This window comes from Halyomorpha halys, unplaced genomic scaffold (assembly GCF_000696795.3).
Source record: "Halyomorpha halys isolate HHAL.00 unplaced genomic scaffold, Hhal_1.1 Scaffold505.1, whole genome shotgun sequence".
In the NCBI taxonomy this organism is placed as follows: Eukaryota; Metazoa; Arthropoda; class Insecta; order Hemiptera; family Pentatomidae; genus Halyomorpha; species Halyomorpha halys.
Genome location: NW_027114634.1, coordinates 110,147 through 135,860, shown reverse-complemented (window position 1 = coordinate 135,860; position 25,714 = coordinate 110,147). Strand labels below are relative to the sequence as shown.

Genomic DNA, 25,714 nt, shown 5'->3' with positions numbered 1-25,714 from the left:
AGATAATATAATAATATATAGATTATTAGTGAACTTCTTGTTAGAATTTAACATTAAATACTCATCTCACTTTAGTTACTAAATGGCTTGTTTCCTTCCGGCAAGATATGGCTCAATTATGATTTTATTTTTAAATTTAATACAAGCGCTATAAATACAGCTCAATATATATATTATTAAACATATTCCTTATTCAGAAACGCGATGGAAGATGGAAGATAACTGGAAATAAGTACATCTCTTGAAAAATAAGTAAATAATATGCCTTAACAGTGGTAAATGAAAAATAATTAATTCCTAAAATTATGACGTTTGGGCCAATTTTCACTTTTAAAAAATTTGTTGATGCTAGTTAATCAAATTTTAATAAATTTTTTGCTTTTCATTTCAACTTCACCTACACACCTTTATTTAATTCAAAAAAATTTTTTATATGCTAGAAACATAGATTAAAAATTAAAATTTGTACTGCTACAACCAAGGGTCAGTGGTTGAAATGTATTAATCCATTTAAGTACTATACGATAATAAATAGAAGCTTAATTAAAATTGGATATTTCTAGAAGACATTAAACTAAAAAATTAGTAAGTGGAATCAAGAAAAAATGAAAATATTAATGCAAAGTAGTAATATACTGAAATAAAAATATAAACAGATGAAAAGCAAATAAATAAAAGATAATCTGCTATTATTTACAATAAACTATTGATTTTGAAAGCTTTGTAATTCTCTATTTACTCATACTTATTTTAAAAATAAATAAATTCATATTAGCGTCGGATAAGATGTTGAATTGTTGAACAAACAACAAAGATGAAGAAAACAATATAGATTTGTTTTAACCTATGTTGTATAAAATAGATAGGAGTTATAAATGTTATATTATAAAAAATGTAACGAGTAAAAAAGGTCTTATTATTAAAGAGGAATTCAGAGAAATAGGTTGGTACAATTCACTTAATTAACAACAAAGGTTACTCGTCCTATGTAATTTTATGGTATACATGAATTATTATATAAATTGGTTCAAGTAGTCTCAAGGTTGCGGGTGCACGCACATACCAGAATTCATGCACTCGAATGTCCTTGTGTGTATGTCCTCGAGGACTTTTCTGAAGTATTTTATTTCTTATTTTCAATAAAACTTTGTTTACACCCTGACATAGGTTTATTTTAATATGGTTAGTCGTATTGTTTATTTTTGAAGTCACTATCTTCTGTTGTTGATTAGCATTTGCCAAATAATAAATAGTGTTTTGAATGACAATATTCTGATAGTGAAATATTTTATCCTGCTTATCGTATAAGAATAAAATAAGTATTGTGTTTAAAATGGAATATATTTTATTAAAACGTAAAAAAACAAAATCAGATAAGATAATATAAAATTAACATTGAAGATTTAGAATATTTTGGGGCTAATTAATTGTAGGTGAATATAAAATTAAATAAATTATTTACCTAAATATAACTGGTGATAGTAAAGCTGACGAAGTAAACAAACAAAACTAGTTACAGAAGCTAACACACCAACCACTGCCTTTACTCAGACTGCTTGATGCTGCGATCTTTGCCGGGAGGGAGCTGCATCGGACCTAACGCCATCTAGTAACTACGGTTTAAACTATGTGTCTTACTGAGTATGGTTCTGGTCTGTAAATGTTCTTCTGGTACGTATAACCTATTAACGTCTTATAATTCTAATTATAAGATTATAAGATTATAAGAACTACAATGCGAAATATAATCATATTAACTTATAATAAATCGAAATTAATAGTTTATACATAATCTTTTAACTTTTTTGAAATTGGTTTTTATTGTTTGAATAAAATAATTTGGACCCAAGTTAAGTCTCAAAACTCTCTTTATTGTTTCCTTAAACGTTTCGGCCAACAAGGACAATCTTAAATATAAATTTACAACACATTCAATAATTTAAAAACTTTTTGCAGGATATTCTACACAGGTCATTAATTTCAGCCAAATCACCATAATTTGCCACTTTTCCATTAATTTTTTAAGCTTTTAATCACAGATTTACTTAACATTATAATCACTGTTTTATCACACAATATATATATTTTTTATTAAATATTGTGGGATAAGATAGTGTTAAGTTGATCTGTAATTAAAGGTTATAAAAATTAATGGAGAAATGATAAAATAGGGTGATTTGACTGTGATTAATAACCTGGGTAAAATAGCCTGCAAAAAGTTTTTAAATTATTGGATTATTATTTATATTTAAGATTGTCCTTGAGGATAGTCAGATTGGCCGAAACGTTGGACATTTAAAGAAATAATAAAGAGTGTTTTGAGTCTTAACTTAGATAAAAATTATTTTATTTAAACCAAAAACGAAAGTAACAATGTTTATAAAAGTTCATATAAAAAAGGAATGTTTCTGAATTTCTGTAGCTCTAATATATTTATCGAGTTTAATAGAGAGTTTGGTATCTATAGTTTTATGACCGTTCAATTTTTGAAATCATTGAAAAAAATTAAGCATTAGTCAGATGAGAATTATTTTACAAAACAGTTGCGAATATAAATAACGGAATTCTAAAATATATACATCGTCCAGTGAGAAGCCGAAATATTAAATGAAAGTCACGTCAATGAATATGATCTGGGTGAGGACTTTTTTAAACTTTTATTTTTATATATGGAAATTTAAAAAAAACAAAATATAGTGTTAACCAAAATGAATTATAGAAGTACGGAATCTGATCAACAATTGGCGGCCATTACTACAGATAAGAAACTGTTATTCCACTCATTCCTCCAGATCTTGGGAAAACATTATTGCTTCTCACGCTTCGAAGCTTCATTGACTTACAACTATCTTTAACTGAAGATAAAGTAATAGTAGGCTGTTGAGAAATATTCCAATCCATAAGTTGAGAAATATTTTTCTACTACGATCAGAAATTCATTAACTACTAACCCGAGTCAAAGAAAGTAACAAATCTACTAAATTAGGAGAACGCATTTATTAAAATGTTTTAAATTATTATGAAACGGCTAAAACAAAATGTTTCTCGCTTTCATAGACATAAGGAATGTCTTCAGACTGATTTTTAAAGAGACAATCATAGTAATAAATAAAATAGACATTTCCAGAATTTAATGCCATGTGTTAAATATTTTAGGCCTGCTTAAGTAAATTTATCAAAGGACCATGAAACTGATTCAATTATTTATTATCTATTCCAATGCAATAAATCTCAAGATATTTGTATATAATGAATAATACAAAATATATAATACATACGATGCATGAATGTATACTAAATAATGCAGCTCTTTAGTACGGTGCCAATCCGTCACAGCTCTAGTCATTCAAGAATTTTATTTCTTGAATCCCCCCCTTTTATTTTATTTTTTCAAAATATTAAGAATAGCCTCGCTCAACGTACCTTTAATTTAGTTTACTTACAATAGTTTACCGTCTTTCACTATGAGTAGTAATAAATATTAATTACGGAAGCATTTTATAGCTAACAAAAGGAGAATATGTCTTCATGTTGAAAACAAATTACTGAAAACAAGATTAGTTTCATAGATATATAATATACCACTGGGAAAATTAATATTATTCTTATTCAAATCATTTAGAATAAATAATATCTAACATAGAAAGTCGTAGGAAGTAAAGAAGAGTTACGAAAAACAAATAAACTTGACGAACAAGACTGTTGAGAAAACATTTGGTTGTTAATTATTATAAAATTAATATTGTTTTATTTTAATTTACTAATAATTAATATATAATTAATTAATACTAATTAATACATTTTTATTTTCACTTTTTCTATTTGACCAGGAATCAATTTCCGCTCAAAATTATGATGATTAGTGATTGGTGTAGTGTGCATTGGATTTTATCTTATTTTTTCTGCCATCACTAATATTTATATCTAAGTACCTCAACATCTACTAAACTGCCGAACTATATTAAAAAAATATGACTATTACTCGAATGAATCAACCGATATTGAGGAATTAGAACGGAATTATTTTGTATTTAAATACGAAGCTTAGTAATATATACTATTCAATTATAACCGGCTATTGGTTCAATAAAATTTACTTCGGTTTATTGATTAATACATTTTAAAACTATTAATTATTTTTTACCAGTTCCTTGTATTTATTACTGCATTTTCCTGTATTTCTTGATATTTCAAGGTTTTTAATATGTGTGAAGTTCTCTTGCCTGCGGCTGAATTAAACAGCTTCGAACTCTGCGGGAGCATGACCCTATATTTTTTTAGCTTTAGTCTAGATTATTTGCCACTTTGAATACTGACTGTTATTTAATGTCACACATAAATGAAAAACAAACTTGCATAAAAAAAAACCAACTCCTGAGATTATATTTTGTTATTCCACTGGGATTTTTCGTTTTGTTTGGTATTGTTTAGCCACCTCTATTACTCTCTTTTTGCGTATCGTTTTATTCTTCTCTTGTCTTTTTCTGATCTTTGTTTTTTTTCATGATAAATGGTCACTGTCAATGTCGTTTCAGTTCAAATAACTCGATAATTCTTAACTATTCGGTTTTTTTTTTTTTTTTTTTTTTTTTTAAATTTTTAACATATATTTCATAACACAATACTTCTGTTGTAAAATCCAAGTTCTAGAAAGTCTGTGTTCGCCATCCAGATATACATAGCCAGAACGACGGTGAAATTTCGACATTATGCACTTTCCCCGTTCTTGGCCAATTGCGGTTAAAGTAACTTCCTTAATTTCTATAAATTTGTATTTGCAATGGTCGTTTACCACAGCACAATTGTAAATAACGAAATTAAGGCGTGAAAATTTTTATAAGCTATCAAAAGGCACACAAGGTTTTATTGATTTTTTTTATGTTATGTCTATCAGGTGTCGATGTCGATCATCTGCCCCTCATGGAAAAAGCTACTTGATGGCTTTTTCAATTAGTTTTGAACAATGGCATTTGTGTATGTTTTTATGTAGTATCAGGTTATGTTTTTTATATCTATTACAACTTATAAGTCATCAATAATTATCATTGAAGTAATTGTAACACAAGATTATATTAGGTACTGTGTGGAAATTGGAACTTAACATCAGAATTGGCATTTATTGATTCCATTGAAGTCAATAATGTAACAACAAACATAAATTTCAATAATTCTTGATGACACTAAACTTTATATTGAACTTATTTTAAGGATGAGTACGAATGTTAGATAGGGGGAACTTGACGATAAATCCCAACAAATTCTTTTATCTTTTAACTCAGTGCCCAATGATACAAAGCTGGAAATTATTAAAATACTTGTAGTTCACAGGGGATATTTACTGCATAAGGTTGTATTGGTGCTCTATCTTATTCTTCCATTTTAGGTCATCACATTGGATATGTTCAATATTATGATACCAACGCAATAGTGGTCTTCTAAGGCTATTTAGATTCGATAAAGAACTACATCACCAATAATGTAGAACGAATCAAAGAGTGACCACGTGGAACACTTAAAGAGCGTGTTCTAGAAAATGAGGAAGTTTGGCCTCAAACATTCCTGAGAGAATTCAAAGCCAAGACAAGAGTAGATCAATTTTTTGGGACATGCCTTCCCCAGGGAATGTGTGAGAAAGGTGTGGACCAAAGTCAGAGACAAAATCGAAAAGGAGAAACGTAGAAGAGTTACAAGACACAGCCTCAGTGTCCTCTTTCTAATGGGCAACCTTAAAATCGGGATGGTAAAGTAACGGAAAGTGGGAACTAATATGGGCTAATACGATTAGAGAACATAGTGTTGTTACCAAAGCTTAAAAGAACCTAAAAAGCGTAGAACAGTTCACTTAGAACAATTAAAGCTTCCTGCAACGGCGGTATCATGATGTACTTGATTACGTCCACCTCCGTGTATATATAGACGGACAGATTCCGTAAATACATTAGTCTTTGAGTTACGAGTGCGTCATTTCTCTCTAATAAATTATTCAGTCTTTATAACTGAACCGATAACTATAATATCCTCATAGTGCAAGAGCACTAGCGAACCCTTTCAGTAATATAATAATGAATACTTTTATTTTTTTAATAATTTATTTATTGTTATTTACAACTGTATACACATATATACAACAAGTAAATTTGCTGTAGGTAACATAGTGACATGATACAAACATGTGGAGAATCTACCCACTGATAGAACTCCAATATCATTTCTAGAGGAGAAGATCTCAAGGCCATCTTCTTTTCAGACGCCTAGGAGGATTATTAGGTAATGAAGGAGAAGCCAGTTTAGAAACAAGTGGGTTTGGGTGGTTGAGAAGTTTATTATGGAAGGAACGATATCTGGTTCTGGCCAAATCGGCAACATATGGAACATTGAGGTCCTGATGGACAAAGTAAGGAGCATTAAGGATTTTACGAAGGATTTTGGACTGTAAGGATTGGATTCTGGAGGAATTAGATGGTTTAGTGGAGCTTGGAGCCCCAAAGCTCAACTCCGTATGCCCAAATAGGTCTTATAATAGTCATGTAGATCAGTCTTTTGTAATGGATTGGCAATTTAGACCGTTTGTCTAGTAAATGTTGCAATAGTCGGAATCTACGAGCTGTTTCTTGTCTTTTTAGTCTTGTATGAGGGTTCCATGTCAGTCGTTTGTCGAGATGTAGTCCGAAGTAACGGATCTGTTCAATAGGAATAAGTGGTGTATTATTAAATGATACTGTAGGGCAATAGGTCATGGGTTTACGTCGAAGGGTAAATGTAGTTTGGTGGGATTTATTGGAATTAATTTTAATCCTCCAGTTTGGGCACCATTCTTCAAGGGTGGTGATGTGGGATTGGAGGGTGGGTTCACTGACAATAGACATGTATCATCGGCATACGTGGTGAGGATAGTGTTAGGATGGGTTGGGATGTCAGCTGTGAAAACTGTATAAAGGATATAATGAATACTAAAATTTGGAAACAATAAATAAAAATAAAATAAAATAAATATGTAGAATAAGTAAAATAAAATATGTACTATTTTTATATTATAAGCTATTGCTGTTGCGATTGACCATACTAAATAAATCTGTAATTTACAATTGGAGCATGTAGACACTAGAACTGCGTACGATTTTTTAAGTTTGTAGCTTTGGTATTAATTGCCCAAGTGATTATCATACCACTAAATAATCTGAAACATTTAAATAACTTATCGATAGTTTAAAAATAATTTCGAGACGTGACAGGGTAGCAATATATTAATAAAATATAACGGAGTCTAATTTAACCGTGTACAAAGGCGTCAGCTTTTGGGAAGGAATATAACCGGTATCCGATATCGATACATGGATGCTACTCTATCTTGAAGATAAGAGACAGGAGTGGTACTTAAGCCAACTGCGGCACAGCTCGGCTTGGAATAAGATTGATCGGCTACAGCTGACCTACACCACACAATGCTCTCGCTAAAGCTCGAATAAGTCTTTTTTCTCCCCCTCCCCGCTTTACAGCAGTGAAGCCTTAATCCGACCGACTCCATTAGATCATTATCAACTTAAGTGTAGAAGGAAGAGTGCAGTCTATTTTATTGTTTAGATGTTTTTCAAGACCATTGATCAGTTGTTAGGTCGTCTCCCTGTTCCTTTAGTATTTTTTTATAAGTTTTGGAATGATATATTTTAATATCTCATTTGGACTGGTGAGGTGTGATTTACAGTATTTTGTCTCAGTATACGTCATCTTGTTTTTTCCGTCCTGATGATGCCTGATTAACAAAAGATTGACTGATAAGTTACTTACCGCTATTTTTGAGATAAATCTTTTATATATTCAATCTTCTAATCATATCCTTGCAGTTAGGTTATTTATAAATATTCTTTTATATTAAAATTGTTCTGATATTATCCATACTAACTTTCTTTAATAATTATTTAGATAAAGTTATAGAAAAACATTGGATAAAAATAAAATTTACACCTATTGTTTATCACCTAGAGTGTAATTAAAATACGAGGTTGTTTCATAAAAACTTAAAATTTATTTAAAGATATGTCATTAAAACTATATCAAACAAAATATCGTTAATTTAATTTAACAGAATTACCCTTAGCAGGAGAATTCCAAGGATTAGACCTTCTTCCAATACTGTACACCATATGAACACAAGAAATTGTAAAACCTTTGACTCTCGCACGTTTTGGTCCCACATAGAAACGAGATTTAAAATTTATGAAGAATTAACAATAACCTGAATTGCTTAAAAAAGGATAGGAAAGTCCCTATCCTGCGATTAAAATTTCAGAATTTTAAAAATATTTTCTAGATTCAATATTTAAGCATACTTCGGCAAATCTTGTTAGGACGAGTACGACTCACAAATAGTCGTAATCATAGAATTGACTTGAGAAAAGTTATGATTAGATGAATAGAGATTAGTGAATCCATAAAAATTAAAATTTTATTTGAATAATCCAACAGAACAATAAATCAATAACAATAATCTTCTATTTGAAGGTTAGAAGCAAAAAATAATATTTTAATAAAACCTGTTTAAGCTGTTACAAAATGTATTTTGAAAAAAAAAGATATGTCTTTTCAACAATATAGAAATTAAATAGTTACAATATTGCTTTGTATTACAATTAACCTTAGTGTCGGTCCCCAAAAATATACTTTGTACCCACAGAAACTTTGTCCAGCTTGTGATGGAACGGGCTTGGAGGAGTTTTATCATTTTTTGTCAAACTGTTCCTCGTATCACATCGAATCCGATATATGCCGAAAAAAAAACAATATTAGACAAATTATTTATATAAATTTCTGTTAGTACCCTCATGATTGAATCTTAAACTTATTTTTATATATTTTATATTTGTATACAAATTTTATACTTATCTTCTCAATACGATGTATAGTTTTCATTTCTTTATTATTATTAAATATATTGTGACGTTTTTGTTCTTATTTTTTTTTTTTTAAGGCAAGGAATGTAAATAGATAGGCTTGGGAATATTCTTTACTATAGTTTATATAAATGATTTTCAATTCACGATCTAAAGTAACAACATTGATATACTTAATATGTATTTTTCAGGCTAACTTTTTTTGTATGGGGGTGCCCCATAAACAAATAAGTTATTATTATTATTGCTTTTTATAAAACCTATTAGGTATCGATATAAGCATAGTTCGGAATTACCAATTTAGGATACCAGTGAAATCCCTATTACCTAAAAAAGGATCTTATTTGCTATAACAGTTTTCCTTGTAAAAAAATTTTTTTTGTAATATAAAAATAAAAACCTATCTTAGAAGTCATAATGATTAGTTTGACAGATTTACTTTATTAATCTGGTGGATGAGGAAATAAGCCACATGTTACAGGCCCTGAGGATGGTATGGTATTATTACAGCATTGATAAATGACCGTGCTTTGGAAGCAAAGTGAAATAACGTAGCAAAGACAAATGGGCATGAAGAATGCGACTCAGTCAGGGTCGAACTAGCCAAATGTCAGGTGAGAGGTTGGGGGCTGCACTACCAACGGTATGTCATAATAAAGCGATTTATCTTTTGTTTTTATCCGTTATTAAAACTGAAATGTTGACAGTAATCAATCTACAAGAAAAATACATAGATGGGCAAACAAGTCTCTACCTGCTTGAAATATCCTTATACGCAGATATGAATAAATGAATTCGTGTTACGGGTATGGTTCCTGATTTGACTAAACCTGGAAATATTTTTCATTTATTTTACTTTTTTTTAAAATTCATATTATTCGTTAAATAGTGTATTTAAATTCTAATGTACATTACTGACTAACTGATATATTAAATAAGATTTTAGTTAAGTATATGAGGAGAAGATGATCGGGTGGCGGTCAGCAAAGATTAAAAAATAAATTTATTTAATTGTTCCGACGTTTCGACCTGATTTTCGGGTCTTCATCAGGGCTGAAGAACAAAACAACAACAAAAAAACGAGATAACCTTAATTCAGAGACAAAAATATAAATAAAATAATAATAAACAAGCCTTGAAAAATACAAGACAATAAATTAGGTAGATAGTAGCCAATCGATACTTATAAAACTAAAATAAAACAAAGGAAATTTCTTTTTTTTAAAATTAGTGTTCAAGTAAATATAGAAATAAACATAACGTAAAGCATGTAAGAAAATTTAAATGATGAATAATAGAATACACATAAAAATAGTGTAATTAGTGCCTAAAATAATGAAAATAAAATTAGAAAATACATAACGAAGTGAAAGAAAATTATATATATAATACAATAGGAAAGAAAGAAAGCGGCATATATGATACAATAGATAAAAATAAGCTTTTAATTTCATTTTTATTAATTTTCATATTCCATTTACTCATTTATATTTTCTGTTAATATCATATATATTACCAAAAACTATCTTACAATGTAATATAAGTTACATACAAGGATTTAAATAAAGCAGATACAATTAAATTAAATGAATTGTACATTGCGATTTTCTAATGAGAGGAATGGATCATAAATAAATGTTTAATATATTTTAGTTTATCTTGCAAAGGTATCTGCAATATAGGAAAGGAATGTGGGAAATATTGAAAAATTGAATTAAAAATAAAATGAGATGAGAATTAAAAAAAATGTTATATTAAAAATCATCCCACGCATTTTCATATTATTGAGTTCAATACTTCGGAAAAGAGATGTTTCTTCTTGTTCTTAGAATACAGAAACCTTTAATAAATTCTTAGAGAAATACAATTATGCCCCTAAAATAAAAATAAAAATATGAGAATATATCAATTGTTATTTAGTCTTTTTTAAAAGAGTTATATTTTTAGTATACAGTGATACTAAAGAAAATCAGTGTTTTTTAGGAATAAGAAATGACGAATATGGAACGAAAAATTAAATTTATTAAAAATCCTTGGACTCTAAAAAGTATAAATAAATTAAGATAACAGTGAACTGAGTTACTTTATGAAAAATTGAATAACGTTTGAGAAGTAAGTTTTGAATAAATTAAAAAATAAAGTTAATTATTTATTATTAATTTGGGTTTTATAATGTTTCAAATTAAATATTTGGTTATATATATTATTAAAATATGAACTTTAAACGCGTAACTTTTTGATAGTTTTGATGCAACCTCCAACTCATTTGCACGACGTAAAGAAAAAAAAATAGGCAGATAAAGATGGGGATACTTCAACTGACATCACAAACATGAAAAGTGTTCCTTACACGGAGTTCGATGATAGCATGACCTAGCACTTGAAGAAATAGAAGACGGTTTTGACCCATGGTAAGTTATAATAACTGAATCAAATCGAAGTGGTACGAAAAGTGTTTAAAACACCAAGCGGGACATTTTTTTTTATAATCATGCATGAGATGTATTTACTGCAGTCACATTATATCACAACATCGGTATTGGTATTTGGTGGGGGGAACAAGTCCGGCAAGTGGCCCAAGTGGTCCTTTTCGCCAACTCCTGACAGCTACCTGAGTTGTCCCCACGTACTAACCAAGGTGGGAGTGTCAAGATTCATTCCTCGAGACCGCTGAAAAATGAATGTTACCCGCCCCAGATGGGAATCGAACCCACAACGTTCCGAACCGAGCGCACTGGGACCTGTGCCCCAACCCGCACGGACGTCCCTTATATCACAACATGGTCGAGTATTCTATTAGCAAGTTGACGTAATTGGAATTGGCCAAGTAAGGAAGACATCCTAAACTATTTAGTAGACAAATTCAAAACGACACTGTCCCAACAATCAAGATGCATCATCATGATATTTATTTTGAAAAAAAAAAAAATGTTTTATTTTTCCTTGCTAAAAAAAAAAAAAGAAAATTGAAACGATTCTCATAAGGTATTTTGTTAATTAATAAAAATGAAAACCGATTATAATAGTCTGCTGTGTGGAGGTGTACAAATGTAAAACCGAACGAATGTAGCTCCAGTTTACAATACGAGAAATTTTTTTAATAATAAATAGCTGTTATTATATCGGCAAAAAAATCGTTGATTAATTTTTTTAATAATGGAAGAAGGCATGGTCTATTCAAATAAGAAATAGATAATCAGGTCAGTACATACAGACATATTGCAGACTAGAAAGAAAAACATTTATTCTAAATGTTCACAAGAACAAAGTTTGGAATAATATATTCTTCACACTTAACGTACATAATTTAACAGCGATTTTGAGCCGATTAAACTCATTTTTTTTGTGTTTTATTATAGCAACGTATATTCATTCGAAAATGTATTCATTTAAAAATTTAGAGGTACTTCGTTTTCCCGCTGAAGTATTTATTTTCATATTTCCAAAAATTTTTAAAAATGAACTGAATGTTATTAGTAAGTAAATTGACAATCATATTCTTAAACTGAAAAAATCACTTTTTTCAAATTAATAAAATTTTATCCATTTTAGACTCAAAACATCTTTATTACATTTATAAGATGCCGACGTTTCGGGCAGTTCGGCTATCCTCAAGGATAATCTTCATACAATTTTAAAACCAAAACATTTCAAAAACTACTTCATGCAGACAATTCTGTCCAGGTCATTTCTATCAGTCCTCAAATTATCCTAATTAGTCAATCTTTCACATTAAATTAAAAATTAAAATGATAAATAAACAGTCAACAGTAAATTTTATCATAACAATGAAATTGATTGATTTGATTTTTATGATAAATTTGACTGTGGACTGTGATAAATAATTTTAATTTTTAATTTAATGTGAAAAATTGACTAATTAGGGCAATTTGAGGACTGACCTGGGCAGAATAGTAGTTTTTTAATTGTTTTAGTTCTAATATTGTATTCAATATCCTTGAGAAAGGAATATTAACCAGTCTCAAGAATATGTTAAGATTATAAATAATATTTTTTTATTGATGACAAATTTCTTATCAAAACTATTTCACATAAAAAGTAAATTATATGAAATCAGAATTTGCAATCACATATTATACGTCTTGGTCTTCAAGAAGTGTCTAGAGTGGTACTTCATTAGAAAAAAGAATATAATGCAATTTTTATTTATTTTCCCAAGAGTTTCCTGTAGATAGGAGTAAAACAATAAGGATTCAACATATTTCTTATTGTTTTACTCCAATTAAAACAATAATTTAAAGCATTAGATCTATTCTTCAAACAATATTACTTTACAGGAATTTATAATTAAAATCTGTATTAAATAAGTTATGATATAAATGACATCATTGTTAATTGTTTATAATACACTATACAAAATTACTGGGTTATTTAAACACAAATATCAAATTCAGATTTGATAACAAAGTGCAAAGAACATTCACTTAAAATTAAAATAGATCTACAAATTTGAGGAAATGTTTAGGTGATTGAAGTGAAAATGTGATGTCATGACAGGATGGATCCTAATTTTGAAAAAAAAACTTAGTGTAACAAAAACATTTTTTTCTAAGTCGCAGTGCTAACAAGCTAAAAAAACAAAACAAACTGAGTAAAGCAACAAGCTCATAGCAAACAAACCTGGATTGACGACAGTAGCAATGGTAAAAAAGAAATTCCCTGTTAAATTTCTGTCTATGTTTATTTCTTTTTTTGTTTATTACTTTTTATATATATATTTTTTATTTTAATCTATTTATTTTTTTGTATGCATGCATTTATATCCTTGTATCAGTGCAAATATTTGTTGTTTTTTAAAATTCAAATTAAATATTACCTCTGTGCAACACTGTTATTAATGTGTATATATTTATTTTATTTGAAAATTTTACTATGTATCACCTTGATAAAGTTTTTTCTATATTTATCAAAGGAAAAAAAAAATAGTGGATAAAGAGAGAAAATATATTTAGAAATATACGGGAAAGTAATGAAACAAAAAATGAATAATAAAACGAAAACGAAATTACCTATATAATGAAAAAAAAAGTATATTGGTATTTTAGATTAATTATACTACATCTATATATTATGTATTAAAAAAAAAAATGTTTTATTAGTTGTAGGCAAATTGCGTATGCACAACGCAATGTTATTGGGTACGATAATTCTCAATAAAGTGTTTATTTCTTGTCATCTGACGTTTTTTTAGTCATCGCTAATAATCCGGTGTTATTGGAAAAATTTATAAATAATAGAAAAATCATATAAATGTTCACCACTTGGCGTGAGATGTACTTTCTTCAATATTTTATCTACAATAATGTGACTGAAGCCTTTGGGTTGGAAGTACATTGTAATATTATTAAAAGATTCCATTTCAATAATAAACATATAACATTTTTTTTTTTAACTTTTGGACTTATTATTGAATTATAAGTAACTAAAACGATGTAAATTTATATGAACAAAATAAAATACAGTTGTAACAATTTCAACTAACACAAGCTCCTACACAGAGTTTTATGTGATTTTAGTATTGATTCAAGGAGATCTTGATTAAAAGATTAATTCTTTCAGTAAGTGCGTAAAGATTTATTAGTCCGGTGGCCACTAGATCAGCTAATGGAAAACTTGAGGGCTGAAAGGGCCCGCAAAGAGCCCGGCTACTTTAGCCAACAACTTAGCCTAATGGAACATTATTCTTGCACCATACCTTGATTAGAAACTTACCACCTCCACGTGATACAAAAATGTCTATCTCTGCGGGTTTTACCCGCACATCTGCAGAGAAACGGATCAAAGAGGACCAATTTCTAGGAAAGGTTTAATTATTTTGATTGTCTACAGTTGCTGATTACTGCTTAGTCCTAGATTTACGCAATGCATGAAACAGGGGTAGTGTTCGAGATTCTGAGGTTAATCCATAACTGCTGTTTATGGTTAAGGAGAGGAATTATTATATCTCTTAATTTTTCTCATTTCATTATCTCGACGAATTCATTTATCTGAAAATTATCATTTTTCTGCAGCATAGAATTTTAAAATGGCAAGAAGCAGCTCATTTTAAGTATGTCTTGTATCATACGAAAATTAATTAATATTTTGAATTAAATTAAATCTGTACCGCTACAACCCATGAACAGTCAGGGGTTTAGTACTGTGTAAGGGGGTATTGTTACTAGACCAGCGGTTGTACAAGGAGGTGATTTGGTAAGAATCACGCACGACCGCCAGATTTTTACCTAAGTTAGGGTACCCAATTTAGGAGGCTGGGTGGCCCCCAGGATGGATGTAATATTATACAATTTAAAAAAATAAAAATTAATGTTTCAATCAAGTGACATCTCGAAATAATTCTGGAGGCCAGAAAGAATAATATGGGTTTCCTGAAAAACGATGGTTGGGACGAGATGATTCTAGAACGGCGGTTCCTAAACTAGATGCCACAAGCGATTCCACTTTCTCAAATTAAATATTTGAGATAATAATTATCATTAATAATAATAATATATAACTAATTAATAATTAATTAAAAGGTTTTTTTTATTTACCTCATAGCTATTATTATTTTATTCTTTTTAGCAAAAACAATAAAATGTCTATGGGTGACCAAGAAGGAAAATGGAGTATCCACAGAAGTTCCATAAAGAATTTCCACCCGTTCACACAATTATAATTTACACAACTTCCTATAATTCTAATAGTAAAACAATTTTTATCAACATTGGGTTCTGTTGGTTTAACTTTACGAGGAGTTGATTACATTTTTATTAGTTTTAAAATGTAATTCATCCTTTATTTAAAATAATATTAATGCTTCGTGTAGTTTTGATGTTTTTTATTTTGACAACTATGTTTCTAATACGATTTATATCATTATTCCATTTTAAGAATCATTTATACGGTTTCCTTTCATTTTTCTAATATGAAGCAACAGTATATGTTTATATGTTTTATTATATTTTTACATAAAAGAGTTTTCGGTATTCATGAGAGATTGTTTTTTTATGTTTTTTTTTTTAACCAGTCATTTGCTCTTAAAAATATCAAGTTTGTTTATAAATTCCGCTGTCATTCAAATTACAGAAATCAGTAAGGGAGCTTATGCTTGCCATGACTCAAATGCATATTTAATAGTAGCACTAGGATATTTGATATAGGTAACGGTAGTGGGGCGCTTTTACGGTAGTTCTCAAACTAAGTATAGGTTCTACTATTTTATGCACTGGGGAGAGTGTTATGAGGTCACTTTTGGAGTTCATTTACATCTTCCCTCAACTGATATGAAATATATAGTAACATCAATAAAATATGTTCAGAGTATCCTTTTAGAGACCATGCGAATAATTCCTGAAGAAACAGTGCTCAGTTACCAAATGGTAATGTAATATAGGAAGGTAAATATTTATTAACAAAAGTTATATTATTATGTAAAGTACTAACGTCTAATTGTAAATATCCGATGTGTCTGCTAACATGACTTTCCTTACCACCTTGCCTACTAGGACCAATACTGTAAATCCTTGCAGTATCCTCATTAATGTAGGTCCGATAGAGATTTTATTATTTTTTATTTTTTTTTGCAGTGTGTTATATTTCACAATTTAATCATCCTTCTAAGGAGGTGTGGAATGTTCCAAGAATGTACAGCTGAATTCTTTGAAACATTAATACATCAAAATTGAAAAAATGAAGGTATGTACATCTATATGAAACTACGATAACATGGATATCAAATTCAGGAAGTCAAAAACATATCTTCACCAATACTTATCCGATTTAAAGAATTTTTTTTTGTTTTGCAGGTAATTTATTTGACTTTGAAATAAAAATATCATTGGATTAATCATTAAGACAGTTTTACAAAAATCTGAAAGCATTGGTGCTACAGTCTAGGGCAGTAATTGCCAAAGTTGGTGTCGGAGCACCTCAAGCGAATGCCATGGGTGCCTACTTTCTCAAAATATTACAAATTATAAAAAAAAAAAATTAAACAGCAAATATAAATTTATAACGCATTATAGCATTTATTTTACACAATTTATAATGAGTTCATTCACAGCCTCCCCCCGGGCATTTGTGAGGCCCATTAGCCAATGGGTGGCAGTCACAAAAAATAGGCGTGGAAGTGACGAACCCACCCTATGAAAAAACCACGTTAGGAAACGCGCGATGCATTTCCTTAGTACATCGCGGGAGGCCTTGGGTTTCCACGGTCTGTCGCACCAATAATAATATTAATAATAATAATACTTCAGGAATATAATATAAACGCTTTTTCGTATGACATAGTGAATAAAGAAGCAAAAAAAAAGTATAACTTCCTGAAATGAAAAAAAAAAATGTTATTGCATAATAGAATATACATTTGAATGAATCACTCTAAGTATTTTATAGTTCAATTGTTCATAATAAAGAACTTTTCATGAACACTAGACAAATCTGTGTAAGTGTTTTTTTCGTTTGTGTGACGGCAAGTGAGTCAGCGGGTTTGTACTAAAGAGAAAAACAACGTTCGGCACTGGCTTGTAATTGTAGAGTATTCTAAAACATTGCTTCATATGTTCATATTCGTTGTTGATAAAATATTATTTTTATTTTTATTTTCCCGACTTCTTACTTATTGATCTACGGAACAAAAATATGCTAGATTATTAAATACATTAACATTAAAGAGGTGGTTAGCGGCTGTAAATGCAAACAGGGTGGATCAACAGCGAAGGAACACAGTTAGGAACTAAGACAAGCAGTTCTACCCCGGGGAAACGTTATGCTAATTTTAGGGACGGCTAAATAAGTTATGCCGTACTCGGTAACGACATACAAATTAGACAGTGTTACTAACAGTGGTCTTACATCTTCAGTATGTAACTTTGCCTTTCCGAAGCTCGCCATTGAAATTATTTGTATCTTCACACCTTTAAATTATAGCATGACGTCCATTGATTATGGGTCATGTGGCATTAAAAAAGGGATGCAATGGAATTCTATTAACAGCAAACTTTCTCCAAGACTAGCCCCCATTTGTACAGAGGAATAAATTCTACTTACACTTAATGTCAACATCAGATATTTAGTTATTCTCTAACTCATTTGCTAGTAGGATGGTGGTCCGGGTGAAAAGGTACATACAATAGCAGAAAAAACTATTTATTAGCAACGTCTACTAATACCGCTTTACTGGGCTTCATCATGGCTAAATAATAACGAGATACAAACATTGTAAAGTAATAATACTAGAATAATAATTATTTAAAAAATAATTGACAGAAATTGTAACAAGTAAGGTATAATTAAAACAAGTACAGAGGGAGGAAGCGAATGAGGTGTATCCTGCAATAACATATCAAGGGGATAGATAAATGGAGATAAATATAAAAAGAAAGGAGTAATGTAAGATGCTAACCTGAATCCTGACACAAAGAAAAAAGTGGAAACGGAAAACGATATTGGTGAGAGGAGTAGCACGGGGAGATTGGGTCTAACGGAAATCTCGCGTTTAACAAAACAATCAGAATATATATAAAATTATAAAGATAATATGAATGCAAAAACGAGAATAAAAGGGGATGGAAACAATCATCAATTAGATACGGCCAATTAATAATTTCTCAATATTCTAACTCATATTGGAAAATACTCAAGTGGTCCCATGTAAATAACAAAATTGCTAACCAAGAATACATTCTGGTTTAAGAATATTTCCGAAAATATAATGTATAATGCAGAGAAAAAAGAGTATTAATTTTGTTACGGTTGTGTTTAATGTACGGTTTTAGCATAAATGACCCAACAGTAGACAATACTTCATTTGACGATTGAACTTTGAATACGAAACATGATAATTAGATGGAAGATAATTACTTAATACTGCCAATCAATACTATTGATAAAAATCAAATATTATTCTTGTTTGTAGTGTAAATTGGAGTCAAATTTAATGAATCTAACTTAATTTTTATACATCACAAATTCAAAGTTGGAGTTTCAACTTATTGATCATTTATCCTACATCACATGACCAAACTGCAAGCAAAAAAAAATTAAAAATATATAAAATTAAAATTTTTCATAGCTATCTGACTAATAAAATCATATACATTCAACTAAACGTAAATTCTTGAATAATTTTATCATAGTACAAAGGAAGAATAAAAATTATATTTCTTTATTATGTTTAAATAAGGAAATGTAAATACTATAATTGTATGGGTGGTATTTATCATGTTACTCTAAAATAATTTAATATTTATGATTAAACAATTTATTTTTTACTTATATTTCTTTATTAACAGAGCTTGGTAGACCTTATATGGTCATTATAGGATTGTTTGATTTACTTTTAACAACTAACAATTGTAAAAAAGATAAGTCCCAGTTGCAGGCCAACCTTCTACGCCATAACCCCTGATGAAGACCTGAAACTCAGGTCGAAATGTCGGCATAAAATAAATAAATATGGTTTTGTTTATTTATGTTGTTCTTTGCTGACCGCACCCCCTGACAAACTTCTCCAATCGTAAAAAAGATAAAGTGTTTTGACTATAAAAATATGATTCATAATTCCTAAGAAGGGAGGTGGTAGGAGTTTGGAAATTTAGATACAAGAAAATGGAATCTATTACAGAGAAATAAAGATAATTAAACTTGAAGGAATCTAACTTATTATTAATTATTTTGGTAAATAAAGCCTTAATCATAAAACTTACAAATAAGAAGAATCTATCTACGTTGTTCGCAAGGGGTACTGCATTAGTGCTATAAATGCAAATCAGGTGTCTTTGAAGTGAAAAAGTGAAAGTAACTTATTCCAGGTATTAGGAATAAACGGATATAATGAATGAAAATATAATAAAAATTTAATACGTAGGATCCTATCTCAAGAATTAATCAGTATCAAACGCTATTATAGTGCTGTGAAGTAGAGAACGAACAAGGTACTTAAGGACTTTTTTCCCAAGCTTCTCACCTCAGGTCTTAATGATATTCCATCTTGATCGAAAAATGGTTTAATTCACCCCAAACAAGCAATCGACTTTCCTAGATATCGCTCTATTGTTAGCAAAAACAGATATGGGCTATTAATGTTTAATATGGGAAAAAATGCGGTAATACTTGGGACATCAAAATAGCTTTCTCGTTGATTCAAATTATTCTGTGACTATTTTGAACCCATAATCCAAACTTTATATATTTTATCCAACATTTTTTCAGATAAGAAATTTCAAAAATAAATCTGATGCTGTGCGCGCATCACACAACTTTCACTTACCATCCCAATTAGCGTTGAAATTAATCCTCGTTAGTTTTCAACATATATTTTTATACTATTCACCTTCCACCCTAATTTTCCAAACGAGTCTTTCAATTGATAGATTGACTAATTCCCAGAGTTGAGCAAAAATTAGCTATAGTCGAAACTAATAGCTAAAATTTCCATGGATACAATATATATTTATTAATTACATTAATTATATTATTAACTACATTAATGAATAAAGGTCGTACCCATGGAAATCTTAGCTATTAGTTTCAACTATAGCTAATTTTTGCCCATATCCACTAAATCCAGTCTCAAATTTTTTCTAAAAAATACTTTTAATAACATCTCACGCTGTAAAATGTTAACATTTTTCTTTTGAAAGTATTGCAATATTTGCTAAAATATAACATCTTATTAAAATTTATATTCTGCTCTTAACTATTTATTCAATGCTAAATTTGTATAAAATCAAGATTTAAAAAAACCTGTATGATTTTACGGCGGTAGTCATACTGTAAACTGAAATGCTCAATTATAGGTTAGGTGAAATTACAAAACTAACAATTTAATAATCATTGTGACATGAAAACATTCATCAGACTGACGAAAAGGAAAAACATTCTAAACCCGGCAGCTTAAAAGTGATAAGATCATTTATTATGAGTTCTTAGTCATTCTGCGGCACCTTCTACGTCTTTATAAGTTAAATATTATTTTTCATAAAATTTTGGGCTTTTCAATAGTATATAATTCGTTTACATTACTACTTTACTTTGTATTTTCAATTTGAAAAAAGTAACTCTCATCTTCTTAAGTGAATGATAAAATCTTTCCATAGTTTATATTTATCCATTTTTTACAACTAGTTAAAATTTGAGATGGTTAAATATTAACCATAATTATTAAATCTAAATATACCTTAGAGGAAGCTATTTTGAAAATTCTGCTTTTAAGCCCTTTCAGTTTATTTCAACGAGGATAAGGCCTAGCAGATATTGAATACCATTTAATTTTACATAGATATATCTACTGTAATTAAAATCAATAACTGTTCAAACGATTTGTAATAATCGATTAATGGCACTTCTGGTAGATCGATATTTCCAAAAAATTTGCATTAACAACCTAGACATACACCATTCTTAAATATGTAATTTTTGTTTTTGAGATAGGCAGTTTATACACAGAGAATTTTGAGAGACTTGGTTATTTGGGCTTAAGAGATCTCAAAAACGTGTGTTTTAATCGTAAAGTTGAATTCGAAATTTTTTAAGATTACAATACTTCCCCTTTCTGTGTATTAAATTAATTGGCAATTGAAATTTAAAAATGTTTTGGTTAATGGTAGTCGTTGAGTAATGCTTAAATTATATATTCCCTCAACAGTTTTTTTTTTTTTTAACAGTTTATAATGGGAGGAGGTCCAACTTAAACAATCATCAATAATAGTGTATTAGAGAAGATACTTTACAATAATCTAGAATGAAAGTCTCACCTGTACCCAAATCGTGTACTCATTGGACAAGAGGAGGTCTCTGGCGACATCAACGACCTCTGTAGTCCTGTTGAGGTAGACCAAGGTACCTACTTTGCCCGGGGACACAGTGACTCGTATCCATCCGCATCCCCTCCCGACCTTTACTTCTGTCTTCATAACAACTAGAAATGATAAAATGAAATAATTAGGAGTAATATTATCAATAAAAAAAAAATCGAAAATGCTATTGTCAAGAAATGTAACAAAGACTAAAGGAATACAAATATTCGGCTCATAAAAAGCTTTATGAGTTAGTAAACAAGGGGAAGAACTTTAAGCCTCAGATCAGATTTTGGAAGGTGACTTAAGTCGAGACCAGCTCAAAAACTAGTTTATAAACCCATAAAACCATATATTGTAACGTTTAGTTTATCTTTAAAATCTCCTCTAGTATAAAGTACACTTCTTTTTTTTTAAAATGCATTTACTAATTATTTTTTTTGAGAAACTATATCTCCAATAAAGTATAAAATAACAATTTGAATTCACTTGATTTTTTATTTTTGTTTGAGTTTTTTAATACATACATTTTTAAAATACCTTCACACTTCACAAGGACTGGAAGCTACTGGAAATAACACAACATAACAAGAAAATAAAGAGATTCTTTGAAATATTGCTATGGTAAATACATGGAATGCTCACTCATATGGGATATGAATGTTTTTGGAAAAGCACTAATGAATCTTTGAACTAATTTTACAGATTTCTTTTTTATTTACATATTTTTCTGGAACTTTTACTAACGGCTTCGCTCAGCAAAAAATTCATTTTTTTTTCTAGCTCCTTAACTTTAAATAAGCTTTACGTAAAACGGTTTCTTATAGGAATTTGTAAACGATGTGATTTCAGAAAACTTATAATTGAGTGATGTGAAACGGGGACTGTCTTTATAGAGCCATGAAATACGCTTTACTAAATGAACCAATGGTATGATTTTTTTTTTTAGATAAATGACATTATTTTATATAAAACTATTTATTTTATATTATTTTTAAATAGCGATGTTTTTTTTTTAATTCATTTAATTTTTTTTTAATATCATGCAGAAAAAATAGTGATTGCATTCTACCAGGAGGGGACGTGCTATGTCAACTATTTTCGAAGTGGTTTCCTATCCTAGGATCTGCGTTTGAACTTTAAAAAATACCAATGAATTTTGACCAAAAAGTTCACCGCGCAAAATAGTACCTATTTATGTTCTCAGTACTATAATAAAGCTATCAAACGCCAGCAGTTTCTGTTGAGAAGAATGAAACGAGTTTTGGAATAAACCATGCATCAATAATGAAGGGGAATAAAAAAGGATAAACTCTAGTAATATAGATAATAATAAATTTTAGGCTGCAATTTATTTATTAAAACATATTATTCTGCGTGTCGCACGTTCATTATCGATGTAATGTGGCAACTCCTATAATTCTCTATTTTCTTTTTTTGCTAAATTGAATATAGACATTTCGTCGTTGAAGAAAATGTAACATTTTATTTTTTTATTATTATTATTTACAATTAAATAAAAAAATAATCGTTTCAATTTTTTAATAGTCAAAAAATACAACAAAGAAAGTTATGCAATACTAAATTTTCTTTATACTCGACAGTTTCACAAGTAACAAGGCTTTCAAATGTAGCATTGACATAAATATAGATCATAAAATTATATTATGCGAAAAAAATAATCCATGGTGTTTTTTTTTTTGGGAACAGAAAAGGAATTTTTTAATAAATTAATTAACATTATATTAAAGTGACAAACGGTTGTATCTATGATTTAACAATTTGTGTAATTTTTTTATTATTTATTTATTGCTAATTACAACTATACATTCATATAAATACCAGTAAATTTGTTTTTAGTTTATAATGGAGTGATACAGGCGTATAGAGAAACTACTCATTGGTAGCACTCTAATGACGTTTTTACATTAGCAGGTATCGTGAGCATCTTCTTTTCAGGCGCCTCAGAGGATTGTCAAAAATGGCAGAGGAAGCAAGGTTAGAAACTAGTGAGTGGGTTTGGGTGGTTAGGGAATTTATAATGGAAGTAGGTATAATTTTTTTATTTGTATTTATTTATTGATATTTACAACTGTATAAAAAATACAACAAGTAAATTTGATCATAATGACATAATGATATGATACAGGATGAAGAGAAACTACCCAGTAGTAGAACTCTAAAAACAGTTTACAATATAAGGTCACGAGGCCATCTTCTTTTCAGGCGCCTCAGAGGATTGCCAAGAATGGAAGAGGAAGCAAGGTTAGAAACTAGTGGGTTTGGGTGGTTAGGGAGTTAATTATGGAAGGAATAATATTGGGTTCGGGCTATATTGGTTACATAAGGAACATTTAGGTCTTTATGGATGGTTTTATTAGTAACAAAATAAGAAGCATTGAGGATTTTGGATTGTAAAGATTGGTTACGAGATGAATTCGAAGGTTTAGTGGAGCCCCAAAGCTCAACTCCGTATGTCCAGATGGGCCTTATTATTGTCATGTAGATCAGTCTTTTGTAATGAATTGGAAGTTTAGACCGTTTGTCTAGTAAGTGCTGTAATAGTCGGAATCTGCGTGCAGTTTCCTGTCTTTTCAGTCTTGTGTGAGGATTCCAGGTTAGTCATTTGTTAAGATGTAGTCCAAGATAACGAATCTGTTCTACAGGGGTAAGAGCCACATTATTAAAGTATACTGTAGGGCAGTCGGCAGGTGTACGACGAAGAGTAAATGTATTTTGATGGGATTTGTTGGGATTTATTTTTATCGTCCAATTTCGACACAATTCTTCGAGGATTGTGATATGGGACTGGAGAGTTTGGGATGCAATCAAAGGCTTATTACTAACTGTGAGCACATGTGTGTCATCAGCATCGTGGTAAGGATAGTGAGGTATAAGATTAAGTCTATACTAATTTCACTAGTAAAAGAAATTACTACTAAGAAGTTTATTGAAAAGTAGAATAATGCTTCAAGCCAATCATTCAGTCTGCAAAAATACATCCCACAATAACACTACAATCGTGAACCTATTTTGTACATATCACAAAATACATATTGACACAATTCATTACTTGTGAACTAGGTACCACAAAATACTACTTAAAGAAATTTATTTTCGTAACGAATGACATATGATATAGAATTTCAGACATCAATTGTATTAGAGCAGATTATGTGACTGGCAGAAAAAAAAATTAATTTAAACATACTTTTAAGAGGCAGTAAGAGGCCAGATTTATTACTTCATTAAATTAAAGACTAACATACAAAAATGTGTCAACAAAATTGACTCTGAACGACTTAAAAAGTATAAAATTACAAACTCATTTCTTTTTTTAGAGGTGATACGTGGTTTGTTTATTTATATTTTGGTTTATTGGTTATTTAGTATATATTATAGTTTGTGTTCTTGATTTCTTTTTAGAAAATAATTACCTAATTGTAGGGGCTGAAAGATAGTTTTAAATTATTATTTGACGTCTTCAACATATATTAAATGTTTTAACCTCGCTTCTATGACCACTGAGGAAGGATGTGATGACCAAACAACGAGCTGAGAACGGAAATCCAGGCCACGCACCGCCTCCACCGCAGCCCAATCAACAGCAAGCCACTCAGCGTGGCCATCTCATCCCGGCTGACGTCACGAGCTGCCTTTAAGCTTTATTAGTAATAATATATGCTTTATTATGAGGATTAGAATGACTGATATGATGAAGACCATTAATTTTTATTGCATTTGTTTTAATTATCATTGCTGATACGTAGTATATTGTAAATAACGTTCACTGGTTATCGATGCAAATGGACATTTATAATATTTTCTTGTAACATTGACTTTTCTATTAACATAATTATAATGACCTTCATCTTAGAGAGAATTGTAGTTTGACAAATGTTTCTTGGATATATTGACCGGATTTGACAAAGGCAGGGGTGTGACATAGCCTACTTTCCTTCAAAGGAAAAGTGAAGCCAAAAAGTTAATCCACGCCCCTGGAGTTCAGCTTTATATTGAGGT

The 25,714-nt window shown here is 29.7% G+C and overlaps 1 protein-coding gene across 1 annotated transcript in view; it reads right to left on the bottom strand.

Moving 5' to 3' along the window:
* Phlpp (PH domain leucine-rich repeat protein phosphatase) overlaps positions 1 to 25,714 on the bottom strand; it is a 131,286-nt gene that overhangs the window by 92,800 nt on the left and 12,772 nt on the right. Inside the window, exon 2 of the mRNA XM_014425309.3 lies at positions 21,650 to 21,813. Within this exon, the coding sequence (XP_014280795.1) occupies positions 21,650 to 21,808 (159 nt within the window). The 5' untranslated portion in view covers positions 21,809 to 21,813. The remainder of the gene's footprint in view (positions 1 to 21,649; positions 21,814 to 25,714) is intronic.